The sequence below is a fragment of the Silene latifolia genome, chromosome 6, assembly GCF_048544455.1.
Source record: "Silene latifolia isolate original U9 population chromosome 6, ASM4854445v1, whole genome shotgun sequence".
Taxonomy (NCBI): Eukaryota; Viridiplantae; Streptophyta; class Magnoliopsida; order Caryophyllales; family Caryophyllaceae; genus Silene; species Silene latifolia.
Window position 1 is genome coordinate 100,440,808 of NC_133531.1, and position 23,534 is coordinate 100,464,341.

Here is a 23,534-nt window from a genome sequence, read left to right on the forward strand (position 1 = left end):
AAACTGAATATTACCGCCTCCCAGTGGATTCGATACTTGTCTTACCACTAGTTATTTGTTAGTACTGAGATAGGATTACTTTGATATAGGTGAAACGACTTTAGCCTTATCAAATTTGGCGCTGTTGCCGGGGAGGCAAAAATTTTTATGTTTGTTTTTTTATTTTGTCTTTTATTTCAGGGAACTTTAACTCCTTGAGACCGTTCTCACACTTTTCCTGTTAGGTTCGTGTATGCCAAGGTCGACCAGGTACGAGATTTTACCATTAATTAGATCCCGAGCCATAGAACATTTTTCGCTACAGACGAAAGTTTCAGAAAGAAGTGGGTCAAGTAGAAGACTTAAGTATACTTGACGTTAAGACATAGCAATCAACTACTTCAGAAAGCCAGTTCTTTGAAGATGATATTATTATTTCTGACATTCCAGTTTCTACGGTGATCAATATGCCTACATTATCAAGCCATTCCGAGCCTACTTTGGCTTCCATCCCTAAAGGATTCAAGCTTTCCACTACAAATGAAGGTACTTTAAAGATTTGCCCATCATACATCGACAAGGGTGGATTACCTGTTGCGATGAGAACCCAACTACTCATTGTGATGAGAGCCATTGGTGTCTGCGCTGCGGTTCAGACATAGGTTATTATGGAGTTTGGAGTTGATGGAGTGGTATTGGTTGATCTTATGAACTACATTGATATTCTGTTATTGTGTGATTAATTGTATAACTCTACTGACTTTGTATGTTTTCAAAAATGTGGTGAACCATTTGATATTTCTGGCAAATAGGGAGCAGTGAGTTTAGCAGGTATTGGTGTTTGAGCTTGCATGCGGGTTTGGATAGGACACAAACGAGTCATCTAAGTTTCATAGCTTCCGCTGAGTCATTAGACAGTTAATCTTTTGGTTGTTGATTTGTACTTTGTTTTGGACTTTTGAATCAGGTAATTGATTAAACATTACTTTATCGTAATAAATGTTTCATCATTATGGTCTATTTGATATATACTACCTCGGGCAACCGAGATGGTATTTCTTCCCTTTTCTAAGGTAGGACTTGATAAGGCACTTTGGTAAATAGGGTGTTACAAAGTGGTATTAGAGAGACGATTTTGGAACCGGAAACCAATGAAAAAAATGAGCGTAGGGTGTCTAGTAAACTGAACTCGGGTTGGGATTGTTAGGAGCCACCGCAAAGATTTAGGAGACGTCCCGAAATCGCATTAAGGCACTTACAATTTCAAGCCGGTAACTACGGGGGTACTGTATGGGAATCAATGCATGATGTGTGGTTGTAGATACCTCATTTATAGACCTTCCGCCAACCACCCAGTGATGATTGGGCTGCATGTTTATCACGCGGAGCGATTTATGACATTTTTTAAGCTCGTCGACAAGTGATAGCTCAAACAGTCGAGTCAACCTCATAGTCGTCATCTACGTGCCAATACGGTCGTTTTGACAGTAATAAAAGTACATTTGGAGTCCGGGTCAAAAACCGTTTTCATTTTCTAAAATCGTCTTAAGCCGAGTCGGAATGTTCTAGATTGTTCTAGAGTTTTATTCCTAAATATTTAATATTTATGATTTAAATATCGGAAATATCTTCTTTACGAAATAAGGAAGGATACATCTTCCCTAATTCCTAAATTAAATGCGGAAATCTTTCTTGCTGAGGAGGAAAGGCTCCAAGAGATAACGCAGCAGGGGCTGCGCCTCTTGGAAAGGTCGCAGCTCCTGCTGCGCCTCTTTCTGGGTTGCTTTTTCCCCAGTTTCCAAAATATTTACAAATTTCTTTCCTAATCCGATTTTTTCGTACATTCTTCCTCGGGATTAGTATAAATAGAGGCCTCCACCTCACATATTTTTCACGCGAGTGTCCACCCCTTCTCTTCTCTCTTTGCATTCTAAGACCGTGCTCTTGCTTTTCGACGCCTACGTGCTTGATCTACTTGACCAACTCCACTTACTCAACTTAATCAATTGTCTTAAATCCTTTTTCAAGGGAACTTTCATATTTGCATACATCGATTCGAGCAATCACTAAACGATAACTTAGTTAATCTCGCTTCGTCAAACATGTAAGTCTGAGGGTTTAAATCCCATTTTATTTTGTATTTATTTTCTGTATTCAATTAATGTAAGAATTTATATCATAAATACGCTAAAACCGTCTTCAAAAACATGTTTTTAAAACCCTTTCTAACGTAACAGCAGAGAGACACTGTCGAGAAGAAATGCAAGAGCTGTTGTGCCTTCTGGAACAGTCGCAGCATTTGCTTCGCCTATTCCAGAGGCTGCTTAGCCGATGTTGCTCTTCTTCTTCCTCGTGTTTCTTTGTTGCTCCATTCAAAGGTCTTTCCTAATTTTATTTCTTATTTTCTTCAAACTCTCATCTTTTCTCAGTTTCTTAATCCTTTTTATAAAATCATTTCGACTTAAATCCCTTATAATATAATATTTGAGGGTTTTCGTCATTTATTCAAACCCGGATTTCTAAGAATTCGATTTTCTCCGTATCGAGTCGTTTGAATTCTTTTTTATATATACGTTTGTTTTCCAGTTTTATTAATCCTCCGCCTCCTTTAGTTTATTCCAAGTTTCGATCTTTGCAAATCCGACATCGTATAATCATAATTCCTAATCCTTTGTATATTTCGTTTTAATTTGTTCTTTTTCGCTTTATGACGATATTAGATGCATGTAATATGTCTAAACCACTTAAATTCGAGTCATATACTAATAACTCGACGTGAATTAACCAATGAACAATAATGAAAAACGATTCTGACTTTCACAGTCATAATCCAACTCGAGAACAGCCGCATAAACTGACGCGCCTCTTCCAGAGGACGCTGTTCATGTTGCGCCTGTTCTGAGATGGGTTCTGCCTCAGAACTTGTCTCGCTTTTACGTAGGGTTTCTAATTAGGCCTCTAATGGACTATTATCCTTATTATCAGTTTATCACCCTATAATTTGACATCTTTCCATATTTTAATTCTTTTATTTTTCTTTTTCAAATCCTTCCTTTTGAGCGTATTTATGACGTAAATTCAAATATACATTGTAATTTATTTATTATAGTTTCATATTTCATATTTGTTCTTGCATGATTTATTTATCTGGCTATTCACATGTAACGAATCTAATTCCAACTTCGACCCAATTGAGTGCTAAATTGCTTGTCAACCGACATAGTATATATTCACATGCTAGGTTTAAATCATGGATGTTGCATCACATGCATACAATTGACAACATATCCAATATAAATAACTTCCCTAATCATTAGTAGAGGCCACTATCGAGACGGGCGAGATTAGGTGTTCAAACAAAGAGCTTCCTAATACGTACCCTCACCCCTTACTCTATCTGTGAGCATCCTTGTTTATTGGCATCACGAGAGTCATTCTAGACCTAGAATGCTAAGGGTAACGAATTTCTTAGTGTTCATGTCACTACTTTGTGTCTTGACATGACATGAAGTATTCGTACGGTTCCAATTTTCCAAAAAAATTGGTGGCAAATCCACAAATGCAGGCTTGCTTAAACCTTTCCCCGATTCAATGCCTTTTAAATCGGTAACGGGCCATGATGTGCTTTGTCCAGCCAAAGTTCCGTGGGAGAAGTGCCGCCGCCTCGAAACCATAACCAACGCGCGGTATGCCGTGCGGCGCGGGTGCCTTGGTCCACAGTGGTGCATTATATGTATTTGTGTGACGTTTATTCGACGTGAGTGGATGGTTTATGTGTGGAGATGATGAACTCGGAAAATGGAGTGAAGTGATAAGAATATGAGAACTTGTTGTAATACCCGTCATTTTGATAAGTTGAGTAGAGCGGAGTGGTCGTCTATAGTCCTTTTATACATGGCTACTTGGTGCGTGTATGAGGCGATCGACTAAATATGAGTTTGGCAAAGTTTAGCTTTTGACGCGAGGGAGAGTTTTGACTTGGTCCACAGTTTAACGACTCCACTGGGGATGATACACTTAGACTAAGTGTAGTGTTATCGAGGGTAAAACTTGAACAAGGTTAGGGAATACTTTATATGAGACAGTTGTCAGTTTTCATTACTCGACCTTCTTAGGTCATTTTAGCCAGCCTTCCAAAGCTTTTAACCAAACCAATTCGACCAATCGTCCTGTCTGGATGGTGCAAATTCCTATTTGTGCCCAAAGATGGATATCGATTGACGTCAACCATACCACGATACTTACTCATGTTTGTATTAGGAGCTTTCACTACTCGAGCGAATGGACTAGGAACCGACCTTTTTCATGTTTGTCACATACCTCTCCACAGACCAGGGTTTGATTGCTTGGTATGGCAACCCACCCTTCAAGCCAAAACCTTCTAAAAGCACTCGGCATACCGTTATAATGCCTATGCATATGCTTGTAGCTTGTATGCTATCACCTTTTGTAAACAAAACCATGACGAAATTTTCAAAAAAAAAACCTTTCTTCAAAATGTAAAATATAAATCTTTCAAAAATGGCCTAAATAGCACAAAGTCGATAAAATCAAGTCGAAACTCTGTCAAAATTTCAAAGGTCTTAATCATTTTCAAAGTCACTTCGAGTCAGCACTTCTACAACCACACAAAATAATTGTCTAGGATAACATTTCAAAATCAACAATTTTAAAATCCGTCACTCGACACCAGGGCGCTCACATCCCTTTTAAGTCGAGTCGTTACACGAGTCCTTATAGTAAGTGTACAATGTGCTCGATTGTGTTTTGATTCGCCGTCGGTTCTTATCCTCAGTCCAAGATGGTCGGAACTAACGAAAGTCAAGGGAGCGTCCACGGTCAGCCCGGTTCATCCGATGGTAATTGTACGAATCAAGTCTTGGCTGCACTACTCCGGCTCCAAGCAAGTCAACATGTCGCATACACTCGTCTCCAAGAAATCGAAGATCGCATTGTGGTGATAGAAGCCAAAGTCCCTCCCGTGGATGGTCCTATTCCCGATATACCAATACACGATGATCCTCCACCTTTTGAAAAGCCTGAGCATTTAGAGGTCAATCTTCCACCTATTCTCACTGAAGCAGAAAAACGTCTTCAATATCTAGAAGAGCAACTAATGTAACTCAAGGGGGATGACATCTACAGAGAAAACAACCAAAAGTATGAAGTAGTGAATACTCAACTGCCAACCAACTTCAACATGACTGACATCCCGAAATTTAAGGGACACGAAAACCCTCTAAACCACATTCGTGCTTTCAAAGACTACATGCCAAAGATGTTCCTAAGGATCTTTCCTTCATCTCTCAACACCATTCCCAAACAATGGTTATACTCCCTAGACCACAAGAAAATTTCTACTTGGGATGATGCTGCCATCGAGTTCACTAAACAATACGCAGATAATGCTGAGATCCAGGTCAACATGTGCACTATGTGGACAATTTAAAGCCTATCTATGCAAATCACTTGAGATACCAAAATATCAAATCTTTCAAAGATTTAATAGTGCTGGGTACAAGGATCGAAGATGATATTTGTAAAAGACTCTTGTCCAAAATGTAGGGCGCAGATATCAAGGCTCAACATCAGCTGGAAGTCAATCTTACGGTTTCACTAGCAAAACCGACGATGTGAACCTCTGATGAATGATATTTATTTACACTTTTATGACTCCCTTTAAGTTGTTTTTGATACTGTTTTCGTGCTAATTACGTCATTTATATGCCTTTCATATTAGTATGTCGATACTATCTCTACTTGGTGTTTAAATGCAGGGATGACGCATTTATGAGGTAAAATGAGTAAAGTGGAGCACTGTGGATTTGTTATGAGGGATACACGAAGCATGGCACGGAAAACTAGAAGAGTAGAAGATAAGAAGTGAAGATTGCACGAAAGAGGGCTGAGAAGAGTGTGTAATCGAGTTGGCCTGTACTCGATCGAGTGGTGTGTACTCGATCGAGTATTAGCAGGCTCGATCGAGTATCCTAATCACTGAAGACTTTTTCGATATTTCCTAAAAGTCGTCTAATTTATATTATATATACTAAGCTCGTATTAGGCTATTAGGTTACGCTTTTAATTATTTTCAGAATTCCTAAAACTCTAAGTATTAGTCGGCTAGCATTACTTTGGATCTATCATTCGTTCTTCAATCATTTGTTTACGTTACTTTAATCTTTCCTCATTAATTATTCAATCTAGTTTATGCTTTTGCTTATTTATTCTTATTGCATGTCTCTAATTATGTCTTCTACCAATATTGTTGTTGTTGTTGTTGTTGTTAATTCTAGTATCATGAGTAGCTAAATCCTTTATCTAGGGTAAAGAGGATTTAGGTTGATATTGGGGGGTTTAATGATTTAATTGTTAGTAACATCGCATGAATTATCGTTTTATTATTGTTCTTACTCTAATTAATTGATTTAGGCCTGAATTGATAAGTAGTCTAGCAAATTATTACTTTCACCGACTGGGTTAGAATTAATATAAGCTTCGATAATCAGATAGGTAAAGTTTAATGATAGCAATTGCATGTTAAACTGAATCTAAAGGACATAATTGAATCGACCGATCTTGTGACCTTAGGTAATTCGATTGACCTTACAATTGATTAATATACACCCGCGAATAATAAACCAAGTGAACCTGCTCCCTAGACTTTTTAATATTATTGTTCACAACTTTTACCTTATTGCAATTAGTCTTAACAAACAAACAAACCAAAATCTTCAAGAAAAACGGTTACTTTAAGACACTTTAAATATTAGCAAACTGAATATTACCGCCTTCCCGTGGATTCGATACTTGTCTTACCACTAGTTATTTGTTAGTACTGAGATAGGATTACTTTGATATAGGTGGAACGACTTTAGCCTTATCAAATTTGGTGCCGTTGCCGGGGAGGCAAAAATTTTTTTGTTTGTTTTTTTTTTTTTATTTTGTCTTTTGTTTCAGGGAACTTTAACTTCTTGAGACCGTTCTCACACTTTTCCTGTTAGGTTCGTGTATGCCAAGGTCGACCAGGTACGAGATTTTACCATTAATTAGATCCCGAGCCATAGAAGATTTTTCGCTACAGATGAAAGTTTCAGAAAGAAGTGGGTCAAGTAGAAGACTTAAGTATACTTGACGTTGAGACAGAGCAATCAACTACTTTAGAAAGCCAATCCTTTGAAGATGATATTATTATTTCTGACATTCCAGTTTCTACAGTGATCAATATGCCTACATTATCAAGCCATTCCGAGCCTACTTTGGCTTCCATCCCTAAAGGATTCAAGCTTTCCACTACAAATGTAGGTACTTTCAAGATTCTCCCATCATACATTAATTTGGTGGAGCGGAATATGTTTGGAGGAGGAGCTAGTGAAGACCCTGCGAAACAAATGGAGAAATTCACGGATTATTGTTGCTCCATCCCTTTAACTGCTGGGGTGACTTAAGTTCAGGTTAAACAGGTGCTCTTTCCTTTTTCTTTGAGAGATGGTGCTGCGGAGTGGTTGCGTGATCTAGATATCGAGGCTCATGCTATCTCCGAATGGAATTCCTTAGCTCTTGCATTCTACAAGAGGTATTTCCCATCGCAAAAGACTAATGCTCTGAGAGGCCTAATTACTAGTTTCAAACAAGGCCCTACGGAAGGCTTGAATAAAGCATGGGTGAGGTTCAAAAGGCTAGTTCATTCTTGTGACACTCCCATACTCCAAGTGCCTTACCAGGACCACCCAGGTATAGGAACGTCACCATCTCGGTTACCCGAGGCGATGATAATCAAAAGACAATAAATAAACGTACTTTAAAAGTAAATATAGTTTAAGTGATTATATGTTCAAAACCAAAACTGATAAATCCAATACATCCAGATCCAAAAGTGTCTACTATCAAAACTGAACAACTGAGACATCGTCTGACACAGCGGAAGACTCTTCTAATGCCAAGTGATGACTCATCCCAGCTATCCCATACGCATCGTCTCATACCTGCTCAATAACTGCTCACCACCCCCGAATGGATCACCACTGTTTTCAAAACATTTAAACAGGGTCAGTACTAATTACACAAAACAATGCCACAATGAAACAAGTACCAAAACAACTCAACAACACAACAATTCTCCAGTCTCCATAATCAATCTCCATACGACTGACTACACACTAAAGTGTGTAGTCCTGCCAGAGTACCCATCGCAACAGATACTCCACATCGCCAGTGGAGGACCGCAGCCGTTCCCACCTAAGCCTCGCTCATCTCCATCGAGCGATAAACAGATGTTCATTAATGTGCACATCCCCTCCTGTGACGGGTTCCACAGAGGGCGGATCAAGGGCGTGAAGCCACTCCCGCAAGTGACTCCACTCAGCCAGGGATGCACCCCGAAGACCACAGACAGATACAACAACAATCAACGATATTAATCAACAATACAACCAACAACCGTCACAACCACCAACAATATACTTTAACAATAATCACAATGAAACCACCAAACACATCATGTAATTAATACTGAGTAGGGAAACCCTACCTGGAAAGCAATCACAGAATCAGACGATCTAGCAGCTATCTCAAAACCTCTCTTCTACGAACCCTCCTCCTATACACACATTCATACAATTACCATCTTAACAACACAAAACATAAAAACCCCCAAATCCCCAAATTAGGGTTTAACCAACATTACCCAATTTTTATAAAAGTGATATGTAGAACTTACCCTTGACGGAAGGATCACAACGGTATAAAGAACAAAGAAAACCGACACCTCTAGCTCCGGGATTTGCTAATAATGCGATGACAACCAAGCTACGTTACTCCCTTTCTCCTCACCTAGGTTTTAGAACTGATAAAAGAAACTAAGAAAAGTGACGGATAACCTTTTATACCAATCTCGCATCATTAACAAAACCCGTCAAACTCAGCCCGTAAAACTCACTTACTCGATCGAATAAGGCACTTACTCAATCGAGTTCCCCTTATTCGATTGAGTACCCAACTTACTCGATCGAGTACCCTACAGGCAAACTACTGTTTTGCGTCAAAAACTACTTACTCGACAGAGTAAGCCCCACTCGATAGAGTACCCCAAGACACATAAAACCGTAGTATTATAGTTCTGTTCCACATCACGGCTTCCAGACTTGGTTTCTTTGCAACCAGTTCTATAATGGGTTATACGACGATCATAGAGCTCTCCTTGATTCTTCCGCTAATGGGAGATTCCAGAATAACACCAATGATGCCATTGCTTGGAAATTGATAGATGATATGGCTACTCACATTACTGAGTATGGTAATCCAAGAGCAAGTACTAGGGTAGGAGGAGCTGATAGTGCTATTGCAGCACCATTGGAGGCATCGACTGCCTCAATTGCTGAGATGAACACTACCCAATCTTTGGGTAAACAACAAACGGTTCATGCTATATAGTTCAACAAGAGGAGTCCTGTGCTCGTTGTGTTATTGATGGTCACATAACTGCTGAGTGTATGAGTTCTATAGAGCAGGTTAATGTCTTTCAGTCTTATAGGAAAGGTTATCCCTTCTCTAACTTCTATAATGAGAGGACCAAGGAGCATCCATTCCTTCAGTGGACGAGTCAGAATATGTAAAACCCGTAACCGCAACAACAAGCTACTAATTCCAATGATATAATTCCTCAAACCGTGGAAATCAGTAGGGTAACTATAATAGGCAGAACCAAGGAGGTAATCAGTTCAATAATTAACGTCAACAATTTCAACAACCTCCTCAACAAGCTCCGAGTAATGATATAGTAGAGATGAAGGCTTTTTTACAACAAGCGTTGATGACGCAACAAAAGCAGACGACTTAAATAGCCGAACTTGTGGCTCATAATAAGATGTTGTGTACGCAGGTTACTCAATTAGCCGTCCAAAATCATTCAAAACAGCCCGGAAATCTTCCTCCTCAAGGTAAACAAGCTCATGAGCAAGCTAATGTAATTCAATTGAGGAGCGGTATCACATATCAAAATCCGGAGATGGCCACTATTGAAGATGAGGTACCATACATGCATCCTAAGGCATTGGGTAATTTGGAGCTAAGTGATGACGAGAAAGAATCTAAAGAAACGAAAACATGAGGCAAGAAGAAAAGCGAGAAAAGTGAGAAAGTTTATGCTCCTGAAGATACTCGATCGAGTGGTGACAGACTCGATCGAGTATCCCCTGTACTCAATCGAGTTACCCCTGAACTCGATCGAGTACACCCCGTAACTGATGACGGTGTTTCCAAAAGTGTTTCTAAAGTAAAGGAAGCCAAGCCCATTACTATTGCACTACCTTTTCCGCACCGACATCAAAAATCTAAGCTGGACAAGCAGTTTAGACGGTTCATGGAGGTAGTAAAGAATTTACATGTGAGTGTTCCATTTACTGAATTGATCCTCAAGTGCCAGCTTATGCGAAATTCATGAAAGAGATATTAACGAGGAAGAGGTCCTTTGATGAAGTGGAGATGGTTGCATTTACTCAAAAGTGCAGCGCTGTGTTGCAAACTAATTCACCACCTAAGCTAAAGGATCCAAGGAGTTTTTCTATTCCGTGTCATATCGGCCATCTTGCTATTAGTTAAGCTCTTTGTGATTTAGGAGCTAGTGTTAGTGTCATGCCTTATTCCATATGTAAAAAGCTAAATATGGGTCCACTGAGTATTACTAATATGACCTTGCAGATGGCTGACCGATCTATTAAACATCCATTGGGTGTGTTAGAGGATGTTCCAGTCAGAGTGGGAAATGTTTTCATTCCAGTTGACTTTGTTGTTTTAGATATGGCTAAGGATACCCAAATCCCTATCATATTGGGTAGACCATTCCTTCACACAGTGAGGGCGGTTATAGATGTTAGGAAAGGAAGACTAACTTGGCTGCAGGGGATGACACAATTGTTTTTAACTTAGAAAAAGCTATGAAAGAACCTATGATAGAAGAAACTTGTCATAATATTGATATTGTCGATTTTACTATTGATGAGTGTCTTACTTTGTGCTTAAGAAGGGATCCTTTGGAGACTATCCTAGTATTTGATTCAGCTGAGATGGGTTCATGGAGTCAAGAAGTTGATGGGATTCAGAAGTTGCTGACTAGAGAGGAATGCCCAAAGCAAAAGGTATACCGCTTAGGTAGCCCATCTAAAGCTACCGAGGTAAAGAAACCTAAACTTAAACCCCTTCCTTCTCATCTTAAGTATGAATTTTTGGACGATTGTGAAATGAACCTAGTAATTGTCAATGCTAGCGTAACTGACGGCCAACTTTCTGCTTTGTTGGCTGTTTTGAGAACTCACAAAAGGGCTATTGGGTATAACATTAACGATTTACAAGGTATTAGTCCTGATTTTTGTATGCACCGTATTCATCTGGAAGAAAGTAATAAGCCAAGTGCACAAGGTCAGAGACGGTTAAATCCTCTTATGCAAGTGGTGGTAAGGAAAGAGGTACAGAAATTACTTGATGCTGGCATTATATATTCTATTTCCGATTCTAAGTGGGTCAGTCCTGTCCAGGTCGTACCTAATAAGGGATGTACTACAGTAGTAACTAATGATAAAAATGAACTAATTGCTACTAGACTTGTTACAGGATGGAGGATGTATATAGATTATAGGAAGCTGAACTCAGCTACTAAAAAAGACCACTTCCCACTTCCCTACATTGATCAGATGTTAGAAAGACTAGCATGCCATAGTTATTTTCTCTACCTAGATAGCTACTCCGGATTCTTTCAGATACCCATTCATCCCGATGATCAGGAAAAGACCACTTTTACATGTCCATATGGTGTATTTGCTTATAGGACGATGCCGTTTGGTTTGTGCAATGTCCGAGCTACCTTTCAACGTTGTATGATGGCGATATTTTCTGATTACATAGAGTCTATTATGGAAGTCTTTATGGATGATTTCAGTGTTTATGGTACTGACTTTGATGTTTGCTTGAGAAATTTGACTAAGGCTTTGCAGCGTTGTGAGGAGAGCAATCTTGTGCTCAACTGGGAGAAGTGCCGCTTCATGGTTACTGAAGGGGTGGTACTTGGTCAATTGGTGTCAGGTAGAGGTATCCAAGTGGATAAAGCAAAGGTTGAGGTGTGATTCGGTTAAAACTTTATCGTCCAAGCTTACCAATCAAAACACTATTTATAATCTCAACAAACTACTCTTAGTAGAGCGGTAAGTAAAGGTCGGATCCCAAGGGATGGGAATTTTACTGATTTATCGGTTGTACAAAGCTATGTCTTTGGTGTCACAATTTGGGTTTGAGAGTTGCAATCTAAACTACTTGACAAAAGGCAAATAAATGAAAATAAAGCAAGGCAAGTAAATGGGGTTTGTAAACAATTAATTAAAACACTAGGGTGTCATGGGTTCATAGGGAATCATGGTGAGATAACATAAATAAGTTTTATAGATGCAAGCAAATTATTGTTGTAGTGGAATCAAGTTAGTTTATATCTTACAATTTCTAGGAAGTTTTGGGTCTCGGAACCGAGTCGATCAAGACTTTACAACCCCTAAAAGTCGACTTAATTCTCCCTGTTCAACTTTATGCATGGTCTAACAAGCCTTGAGTTGGTTTATGTCTTATAAGTCTTGTTGAGTGGATAAGAGATTCATGCTAGGTTGTCAATCAAGCATTTCATCAAGCATAACATGTGCATAAGTTGAAACTACAACAAGCATGCAATCATACGAACTTATTAAGTAAAGATCTACCCCATGATTAACTCCCCTAATCCCCCACTAATCCTAGTAAGGAGACTACTCACTCATGATCATGGAAAACATGCTAACAAGGGTGTCAATCATATTAACAAGTCTAAACATGATGATGGAGTAAAACAATAAACAAGGATTAAGTAAAGAGTAGAGAAATTGTACCAACTTAGGATGATCAAATATAAAGCAAAGAATAATAGAAGAAAACTTGATGAATGATGAAGAGTTGTCAATTCTCCAATAAATCCAAATCGTCTTCAAATTATTTAACTAAATCTAAGAACACTTGAATAAATAAGGAAAGATTAAGATGTGATTAAGATTGAACTGTGTAATTGGATTGTATTAACAACTTGGATTAATCTAAGATAACAAGCTAATATGGTAATCTAACTTGGTAATAACCTCCTAATACAATGGAGTATTTATACTAAGTACAAGTATTAGGGTAACTAAGGGTTGAAATGACGATTAAGTCCCTAAAATGAAGATTAACGCCTTGCAAGTCCTTCATGGAGACTCCTTCATGGAGACGCTCGACCTTCCCTTATTGGACGCTCATGCTATAAAGGAAAACACCCGTCCTGCTTGTGGGATGCTCGGGCTGAGTCTTAGGACGCCCGTCTTTCACTTCAGGACGCTCGGGCCGAGCTTGGGACGCCCATCTCAAGGGTTAGTTTGGCTTCCTCTTTAATTGCCTGCCTTATGATCCGTGGGGATCGTTGAGGAGCCTTGGGGGTCCTTCATCATTTCCCAAATACTTGTTTTATTGACTTAGGCCTTTAGTATTGGTCTCCTCTTTGTTGCTTGGTCGTTAGATGCAATCCATTTAGCTCCGTTTTGCTCCATAAAAGCAAGGTTAGCAATCCTCTCTTACCAAGGACACAAAGCCTTATAGAATATGCAAAGTAGGAAGCTAAAGATAAGAAACGACCCTAATGCATACGAGAAAGCATAGGAACGAGGCTAGTTAGGGGACTAAATGTGTATAAATACGAGTCACATCAAATATGTCCAAACCGAACCTTTGCTCGTCCTGAGTAAAGAGGTGACTGAAACTATGACCTTTATTTATAACCTAGCCGATGTGAGACAATTAGCGGGTCTCTCTCCGTCCCTTCAACTCACAACAAGACATCTATGAGGTAAGATCCCTTCTTGCAAGGCAAGGTGGGGCTTGCCAAAATGGCGATGCATCCTAACATTTAAGCACACAAAAACAAGTAAAAAGGATGCATCTACAAAAGAATAGCCACTTTCTTCATCCAAGTGGTGGAAATCGTCTATAAGGGAAGCAATTTAAGGGCATACACTCCATCATAGATACTACTTCTCCTCGTTACTAAGTCCAAGAGGATACAAACAAGCCACCTAGTTGTGTTAAACTAGGCTACTTTCGTCCATAATTGCTAAATGCTTTTGTCAAGGGCGATCAGATGGGGGTGGAATGATGATCCTTATGATGTTAGTGGCATATAACATGACAAATCTCGGATTCTCTACATGTGTAAACGCCAAGGATCGTCCAAAGCTCAACAAGGTGGCATAACAAAAATGATTTTTGGGAGTGAAGTGCTCAAGTCAATCAAACAAAACTAGTGGATTTGACTAACTTTTAAAACTTGAACTCAATTCAACTTCCGCATTTCACATTTCAAAACTTTGAGATGGGGTTTGTCCCTCATTTTCTAGTGTCCTTTGCTTTCGCCAATCACTTATTAGGCAACCGATTAACCTCTAGACAATAGCTCTTGGGGTGATAGTCACTTTGTCTTTGGGCGGCCCAATTCACAACCGTGTGGGGGGGCCAATTCAATGGATCCCGCACCAAAGCATATTGAAGTGTACTCCTCCATCAAATTTCTCGGCATTTCAACAATTCAAAACATTTTGAGGTTTCCTTGGCAATTAAAATGATTCCACATCACAAAACTTTTGAAATGAGCACTTCATAAACTTATTAATGAAAAGTATTTTTGGGTTGCCAAACCACCAAGTCAATCAAGGTCCCCTAGATAAGCGGATCAAGTCCATATCATATCATAAGGTTGGATAGGTGACACACATGCAAACCCTTGACTAGGCCTTAGACCATGGGACAAAAGATACTAGTATGACACATCATAGGGTGTCTTGAGAGTATTTTAGCAAACAAAGTCTCAAGGAGAAACGTTATCTACAAGGGCCTTATATACACTTGTCAAGCTTCCCAAATAGGCATTTTCACAAAATTTTCTAATATGTAAACTACATGCCATGATGCAACTAACATATATACAACTCTAATGCATATGCTACTATCAACTAATATGCCATGTAAACTAAATGCAAAATCTTAATAACACAAAGGTACATACCACATCAATCAAAATATAGCCACATTGTCATTAACATATAGAAGGAGGAAGGATATTTGGAAAGATCATACCATGCGGTCTTCTATATCCTTCATGCCTTGAATGTGGCGTAGTCGCCCCTAGTGATAAGAGTGATAAACAAACAAACAAATATATACAATTCTATACTACCAAAGAACATGTTTTTGAAATTTTGAAATTTTTCAACTTTTTATCATTTTCGAAATAAGGGTTAGATGTTAGAAAGTTAGGTGTTAGAATTTCCCATCCCCACACTTAGTATGGACTTTGTCCTTAATGGACAAAATGATAGGAAATTAAGCAAATGCATGATATTATATGAAATGCGTGAATCTACGCTAAATGCACACTACATGTGAAATATTTACATATGATGAGTATTTACATGTGATGCAAACTAGATTATGCTATATGATGCATGCTTTCGATTGTTCGGAGAGCTAATTTAAATTAACTCGGGTTGCCTATGAATGAACTTCCCCAAACCAAACAAAACACTATTTATAGTGAAAAAACTAGGGAAGTTTATTCACAAGCATGCAAATGCAATGCATGAACAGTCACTTTGTCATTTTAGATTCTTTATGGTGGGAGCTAAAAAGATAGTCACCTCAATGTTACCGAGGTGTGAGTCCTTTGGTGGTGCTAGGACTCAAAAACTCTTAGCCACCAAAGAGTTCAAAATGACTCTCTAAATGCTTTAAACTAAATGTTATACAAGCTATGCAAGTAATGTCAACATGAGATAAAAACAAAGCAAAAGGAGGGGTAAGAGACTCACAATGGTTGGTTGAGATGCTAATGTAAGTCATCAACCACCTAGTTGATGTGACCAGTATTTGAGCATATTTAGTCCCCGAATTAGCCTCGTTCCTATGCTTTTTAGTACATATTTGGGTCATTTACTATCTTTAGTCCTTTATTTTGCATATTCTTTGAGGTTTTGTTCCCTTGGTAGGAGAGGAGTGCAAAATTGCATTTTCATGGCAAAATAGTGCTAAATTGATTGAATCTAATGACCAAGCATCAAAGTAAAGACAAGCCTAGAAGACCTTTGTAAATAATGTAGTAGATGGGCAATGATGAAGAAGATCTTTGCATCTCCGACAAGATCCCGGAGGATTGTTGGAAGAAGAAAAGAAGGAAAGAAGAAAAAGCTCACTGGACTGGAATCCGCTCGTCCTAGCACCAGGCCGCTCGTCCAAGAACTCCACAATCTGAGCGTCCCACCTACCAAGCCGCTCGTCCACCACCTGCACAATCCGCTCGTCCCGACCCTTTGGACGCTCGGATTGTTCTCCAGTGCAGCCCGACTTCTTCTTGTTCTACTCGGGATGCGCATATTTTTGAAAGACTAGCAAAAAGGAGACTCACATCTTTCTTCGAGAGGAGCATTTCCTCAACTTTTCTTAGGGACTTAATCGTCATTTAAGCCTTAGTAACCCTAATTTGTGCACCTAATCCCCATTATACTAATTAGATTATCATGTTCTTCTTATCAATCATTAGTGTAGTTTATATTATTCTAATCTCTCTTTAATCTTGTAATCAACTTTTAATCAAGTATTAATACAAATCTCATTTCCTTAATTGCTCTATTGTTCATCCTTTATTTTGGGTAATTGAAGATTATTTGGGTTTATTTGGAGGATTGACAATGTTCCAATCATTCATTAAGTACTTCTATTATTCTTTGCTTATTATTTTGGAATCATCATTAGGTATAATTCTCTTAATCCCTTTTTAATTATTGTTAATCATCTTTACTTATTCATCATGTTTTGCTTTGTTGATATGATTGACAACCTTGTTAACATGTTAAACTTGATAATGAGTGAGTAGTTTCCTTAACTAGGGTTAATGGGGAATTAGGGAAACCCAACATGGGGAATGATTCATGCTTAATCTAATATGTTCACATAATTTATTTGCTTGCTTGTTGTGATCTCAAATTATGCACATGTTATGTTTGATGAAATGCGAGCCTATGAATCCTTGCATTTTTACCCATCACTTACCTTTTCAATGAGACTTGTAAGACATAAACCAACTCGAGTCTCATTAGACCATGCATATAGTTGAGTAGGGAGGATTAAGTCGACTTGTAGGTGTTGTACAATCTAATCGATTCAGTTGCGGGACCCAAACCTTCCTAGGATTGTAAGATATAAACAAACTCGATCCTATCACAACAATAATTGCTTGCTTATAATTTGAGAATATGTTTGTATGATCAATTCCCATGAATTCCCTATGAACCCATGACACCCTAGTGCTTTTAATCAATTGTTTACATCTCATTTTAGTCATCTTTCTTGTTTACTTTTATTGTTATTTAGTTTAGTGATCTTCTTATCTCAACCCAAATTGTGACACCCTTAGGCACCACTACTTGCAATCGAAAATCCTACATCAATACCCGTCCCTTGGGATCCGACCTTTACTTGCCTCTTTACTAATAGTAGAGTTGTTTGTGAAGATTATAAATATTGTTTTGGTCTAGGTACTCCTAACGACAAGTAACCGAAATCTAAGCTCAAAGCGGACCGACCAAACATGGCGCCGTTGCCGGGGACGGTGTTAACTTGATTTGATTTTCTTTGATTGTTATTAGTTGTGTCTTTCTTTGCCTCGGGGAAGTAAAACTCCTCAGGGTTTGTTCTAATTGTTTTCGAGTTGTTTAATATTTTGCATGTCTTGAAGATCACAAGGTAACTTGTTACCCATTGATCACGAAATTGAAAGGACTTTGACAACCAATAGAAGACTTGCTAGAAATAATTTGAGAGGTATTGGTGAGGTTGTAGATATTCAACCAAATACTCTTGAGTTCATCAACCCTCTTGCAAGAGAAGGTGAGGAGAACCCAACACAAAATCAACCACACAATCAACCCACAATGCCTAAGTTTTCATCACATTCCGTACCAACCGAGGAGAACCTACCCAATGGTACTCCCACACCACAACACTTAACCGGAAATTTTATTGCAAAATCCGCATTTATCCAATTTGTCGAAAGAAGCCAATTTGGGGGGATGCCTAGTGTAGACCCTCATTCTCACATGGAGACTTTTTGTGACTATTGTGATGCGATTTCACAAACCGGAGTGACTCAAGACCAAATTCGATGGGTCTTATTTCCTTTTTCTCTAATTGGTACCGCGAAACAATGGTTAAAGAGCCTTGATAAGGCTACTCTTGGAATTGACTCTTGGAAGAAGTTGGCTCTAGCTTTCTACAAAAAGTTCTACCCTCCGGAAAAGACTAACATGCTAAGAGCCCAAATCACGGGTTATTAGCAAAGGGACGAAGAATCTTTGTATGAAGCTTGGGAGCGATTCAAAGGAACTTGTCGCTCATGTCCTCATCATGGACTTAGCGAGTGGTTCTTGGTACAATAATTTTGGAATGGTCTTGTAGATACCCGTATCCGTCGATATTGGAATTTATAGAGAACCCGACAAACACCCGATGATGATAGGACACATGTATTCTTTAGTTGTCATTGTCATTATTTGGAGCTCGTTTTACGATGTAGAATGGGCGTCGTCGATGAGGTATTTTATTATTTTAAATGATATTTAAATTAAAGTTTTTTAGAATTTATTTTCTCAAATTTATTTTATTGAAAATAAAATAAATAATTGATTTGAAAAATCATTTTATGAGTATATTTGATTTGAAAAATCATTTATTTTAATGTGTTAATTGTTTTGAAAAATCGATTTAAAAATCGAAAAGAACTCGTTTTAAACATGTGTTTTTGAGCTCGATTTTAGCTCGGTTTTTTAGCCCGTTTTCTTTACGAATTGGCACGAATCTCGAGTACACTAACCAACCTAAGCCTTTACCCATCCAACCCCAGTTCGAACCCCATATCCAAGGCCCAAATACCGCCCCAAATCACCCCCAACCAGCCCGCAAAACACGAAACAACCCCCTGTTTTGCAGCTCAATCCCGAGCCCAAAACCCGCTCCAAACACTACCAAAACCCGTGCCCATTAACCCTAAACCATACCCTAATATCCTACCCATATTACCTTACCTTAACCACCAAGAAAACCCCCCAAACGAACCCTAGAAAACCCCCCAAAAGCTGCTGGACAGCAGCTATGCTCAGCCAAGCCCGTCTGCCTCTCCTCCCTTTTACCCTACTTTAACTCCTTATAAATACCCACCCTTCACCATACATTCATTCCTCTAAGTTCTACATACATACTACCTTCACTCACAAGCTTTAAACCTCAGAAACAAACCCTAATTGCCTCTCAAAAACCCTCCACAAAACCGACATCCAAACTGAAACAGTTTGTGTGTCCTCTTCGAAAAACAATTTGTTCCTCCTTCAAACCTCCATCAAAACTCGAGTTTCTTGTTCCTAATTAACCATATAACATCCATCTACACATTAGACAAAGATTTACGAGCCAAATTGCCCTTGAGAGTACACGAATTCCCTCGAAAAACAGAGTGTTATACACTCTGTTTTCGCGGCTTTTCCTGTCTGTCCAGTTCTGTTTGTACTCGTTTTTCGTGCCCAATAACACAAAACGAGCAGGGATTGTTTTAAGATCTCTGTTCTCCTCTCTTTCTAGTTTTCAAAACATCTTTTAAATCGAATTTTCATCGTGAAACGAGAGACAAATCGCTGTTTGAAAGTTGCTGTCCAGATTCGATAAAAACGTGTTGTTTGCTTTGTTTTTTCGTCGACGACGGCCTCTCGAGATAAAATCTACCATCGATTACGACCCAAGACGGTGTCAACGATACATGTACGTTGAGGGTGCATCAAATCCTCTTCTTTCTCCCTTTTATTTCGTTTTTTATGTTTGTTTTTTATAGTTTGTTTTTGTTTGTTTATCGTTTTTTTGTTTATCGATTGTTCTAATTAACTACGAAACTAGTTTAGTCCGAGTATGAGTTAAAGTACCACCATGAACACCCGCGTTGACTTGAGATGGGAAAGAAACCGCTACATCAGTCGGTCGTACACCCCCGTCTCATTTACATATCCTCGTGTTCAAGGTAGGGCATTAATAAAACGAGTTCTAACTTCGCTCTTCGCTTTTGACCCCTCTTTTGTTTCGTGTGATTCGACCCACCTTAGGACCATTCACATGTTAGTATGACCTCTGGTTGTTAACATATAACTCGTTTAGACGAAATTCGATCATTTAAATAACCTAATTAGACATGTTAGGGTGCTTCGACATAGCTTTTAAAATCAATCGACAATTCTGTAATTCAATCGAATGCATCTCTCTTTCACCTAATTTCTCGCTAGTATAAGAGTGCGTGATTAGCACCTTCTTATTAACACTCGATGAGTTAACTTAATTAGCAAACTTGACCTAATTTGATCCCTTTTAGGCCGTGTAGAATACACCTTTGCGCGACATCCTTCCAATCGATCAACGTTGTTTTTAATTCGTTTTCTAACATGTTTCCTATCCCGTTTCGCAATCATCTATCTAACCTAATGAACCTGACCTAGGACCTAGGTTTGGCCGTGGCCTTTGGCCTTTCTTGTTTCGTTTGTTTTTGCATCGTTCGTTCTTTATTTGTTTTGTCGCTTGTAATTTATCGTTTGTTCATCGAGTTGTAATTTTCAAGTTAGTTTTCTTTTATCGAGTCAAAACCTCTTTCAAAAACCTTAGTCTTGTTTGGTTAGACGGTTGTACCCCAATGCAAGTGAGAGCGTAGTAAATCGCATGTTGTTTAAAGCAACATGGCCCGATTTATGCTAATGCATGCTTTGGTGTGTGGCCCAATGTCTAATTCGATAAGATTAAGTGGAAGCACGCATTACGAGGAGTGACCCAAGGCCGTGAGTCATGTAGGCCGTGAGTCACCCCTTTGTGCACGTTTTCCTAGGCCGAATGGCCATGTGTCGTGTATGGTGTCGTATATAGCAATTGTATTTAGATCGAGTTGTATCTTTAATTTATTGTTGTGTCGGCATGAAATGCCTGGTTTGTAATAGGTAGATCCCACGGCTCCCCCATTCCCCCTTAAGCCTTGTTTGCTTTGTTTTGTATGTTGTTAGATTAATCAACCCACATGCTAAATTACAACTTTGACAAAGTTAGTTTAGTTGCATTTAAAACGACATAGAAATTGTTGTCACATGTTAGGGTTTAAAACGATGTTTGCATATCATATATCGTAGTAGCTATGACCTTGTTTGAAATCTGACACTTGACTTAGTAGAGGCCGTTATTGACGGGCAGGGTTAGGTGTCCTTATGGGCTTCCTAACACGTACCCTCACCCCTTACTCAAGATCTATGGTTTGTGGATCCGTCTAAATACCATTGGATTACGAGAGTCATTCAAATCGAGTGATATAGGGTACAAGTCTTTATCTTTAATCACTCGTAGTCGATTGGCTTTATGCTTTTCGATGAAAGGTGTAAAGTTGTAGATACCCGTATCTGTCGATATTGGAATTTATAGAGAACCCGACAAACACCCGATGATGATAGGACACATGTATTCTTCAGTTGTCATTGTCATTATTTGGAGCTCGTTTTACGGTGTAGAATGGGCGTCGTCGATGAAGTATTTTATTAATTTAAATGATATTTAAATTAATGTGTTTTTTTAAGTGAATTCATTTTATTAATTTAAAAGATATTTAAATTAAAGTTTTTTAGAATTTATTTTCTCAAGTTTATTTTATTGAAAATAAAATAAATATTTGATTTGAAAAATCATTTTATAAGTGTATTTGATTTGAAAAATCATTTATTTTAATGTGTTAATTGATTTGAAAAATCGATTTAAAAATCGAGAAAAACTCGTTTCAACCACGCGTTTTGGAGCGTGATTTTAGCTCGGTTTTTGAGCCCGTTTTCTTTACGAGTTGGCACGAATCTCGAGTACACTAACCAACCTAAGACTCTACCCATCCAACCCAGTTCGAACCCCATAACCACGGCCCAAATTCCATCCCAAACACCCCCCAAACAGCCCGCATATACACGAGCAGCCCCCCTGTTTTGCAGCTCAAATCCCGAGCCCAAAACCCGCTCCAAATACCACCAAAACCCGTACCCATTAACCCTAACCCATACCCTAGTATCCTACCTATATTACCCTAGCTTAATCACCAAGAAAACCCCTCTCAAACCCTCACAAAAGCTGCTGGACAGCAGCTATGCGTGAGCAGGCCCGACTGCCTCTCCCTCTCTTTTACCCTACTTTAACTCCTTATAAATACCACCCCTTCACCATACATTCATTCCTCTAAGTTCTCCCCACATCCTACCATCACTCACAAGCTTTAAACCTCAGAAACAAACCCTAATTGCCTCTCAAAAACCCTCCACAAAACCGACATACAAACTGAAACTGTTTGTGTGTCCTCCTCGAAAAACAATTCGTTTCTCCCTCAAACCTCCATCAAAACTCGATTTTCTTGTTCCTAATTAACCACATAACATCCATCTACAGATTAGATAAAGATTTACGAGCCAAATTGCCCTTGAGAGTACACGAAATCCCTCGAAAAACAGAGTGTTATACACTCTGTTTTCGCGGTTTGTTCTTGTCTGTCCAGTTCTGTTTGTGCTCGTTTTTCGTGCCCAATAACCCAAAACGAGCAGGGGTTGCTTTAAGATATCTGTTCTCCTCTCTTTCTAGTTTTCAAAACATCTTTTAAATCGAATTTTAATTGTGAAACGAGGGAGAAATCATCGTTTGAAAGTTGCTGTCCAGATTTGCCAAAAACGCGTGTTTGCTTTGTTTCTTTGTCGACGACGGCCTCTCGAGATAAAATCTACCATCGATTACGACCCAAGACGGTGTCAACGATACATGTAGGTTGAGGGTGCATCAAATCCTCCTCTTTCTCCTTTTTTATTTCGTTTTTTATGTTTGTTTTTCTTATAGTTTATTTTTGTTTGTTTATCGCTTTTATTTATCGTTTAAATTAACTATGAAACTAGTTTAGTCCGAGTATGAGTTAAAGTACCACCATGAACACCCGCGTTGACTTGAGATGGGAAAATAAACCGCTACTTCAGTCGGTCGTACACCCCCGTCTCATTTACATATCCTCGTGTTCAAGGTAGGGCATAAATAAAACGAATTTCTAACTTCCGTTCCTCGCTTTTGACCCTTTGTTATCTCGGCCAATTCGACCCACCTTAGGACCCGTTGCATGTTAGTATGACCTCTGATTGTTAACATATAACTCATTTAGATGACATTAGATCGATTTTGCTAACCTAATTAGACACATTAGGATACATCGACATAGCTTTAAAAACCGATTAACAATTCTGTAACTTAATTGAATTCATCTTCCCTTTCACTAATTTTCTCGCTAGCATGGAAGTGCGTGCTTAACACCTTTCCATTTGCACTCGTTGACGATTTAGAATTGTACCTAACCTAGTTCGTATTTATTTAATTCAATTTGTAATTAATTA

General features: G+C 38.7%; 1 protein-coding gene and 1 non-coding gene across 2 annotated transcripts in view; one reads left to right on the forward strand and one right to left on the reverse strand.

Moving 5' to 3' along the window:
• The first annotated feature begins 10,913 nt into the window (after window positions 1-10,913).
• The window catches only part of LOC141588401 (uncharacterized), a 98,091-nt gene continuing 85,470 nt past the window's right edge, over window positions 10,914-23,534 (forward strand). Inside the window, exon 1 of the mRNA XM_074409845.1 lies at window positions 10,914-11,668. Within this exon, the coding sequence (XP_074265946.1) occupies window positions 10,914-11,668 (755 nt within the window). The remainder of the gene's footprint in view (window positions 11,669-23,534) is intronic.
• Window positions 18,369-18,475, reverse strand: LOC141589348 (small nucleolar RNA R71). The gene has a single exon (XR_012520290.1). It is a non-coding gene; the product is annotated as a small nucleolar RNA R71 (small nucleolar RNA).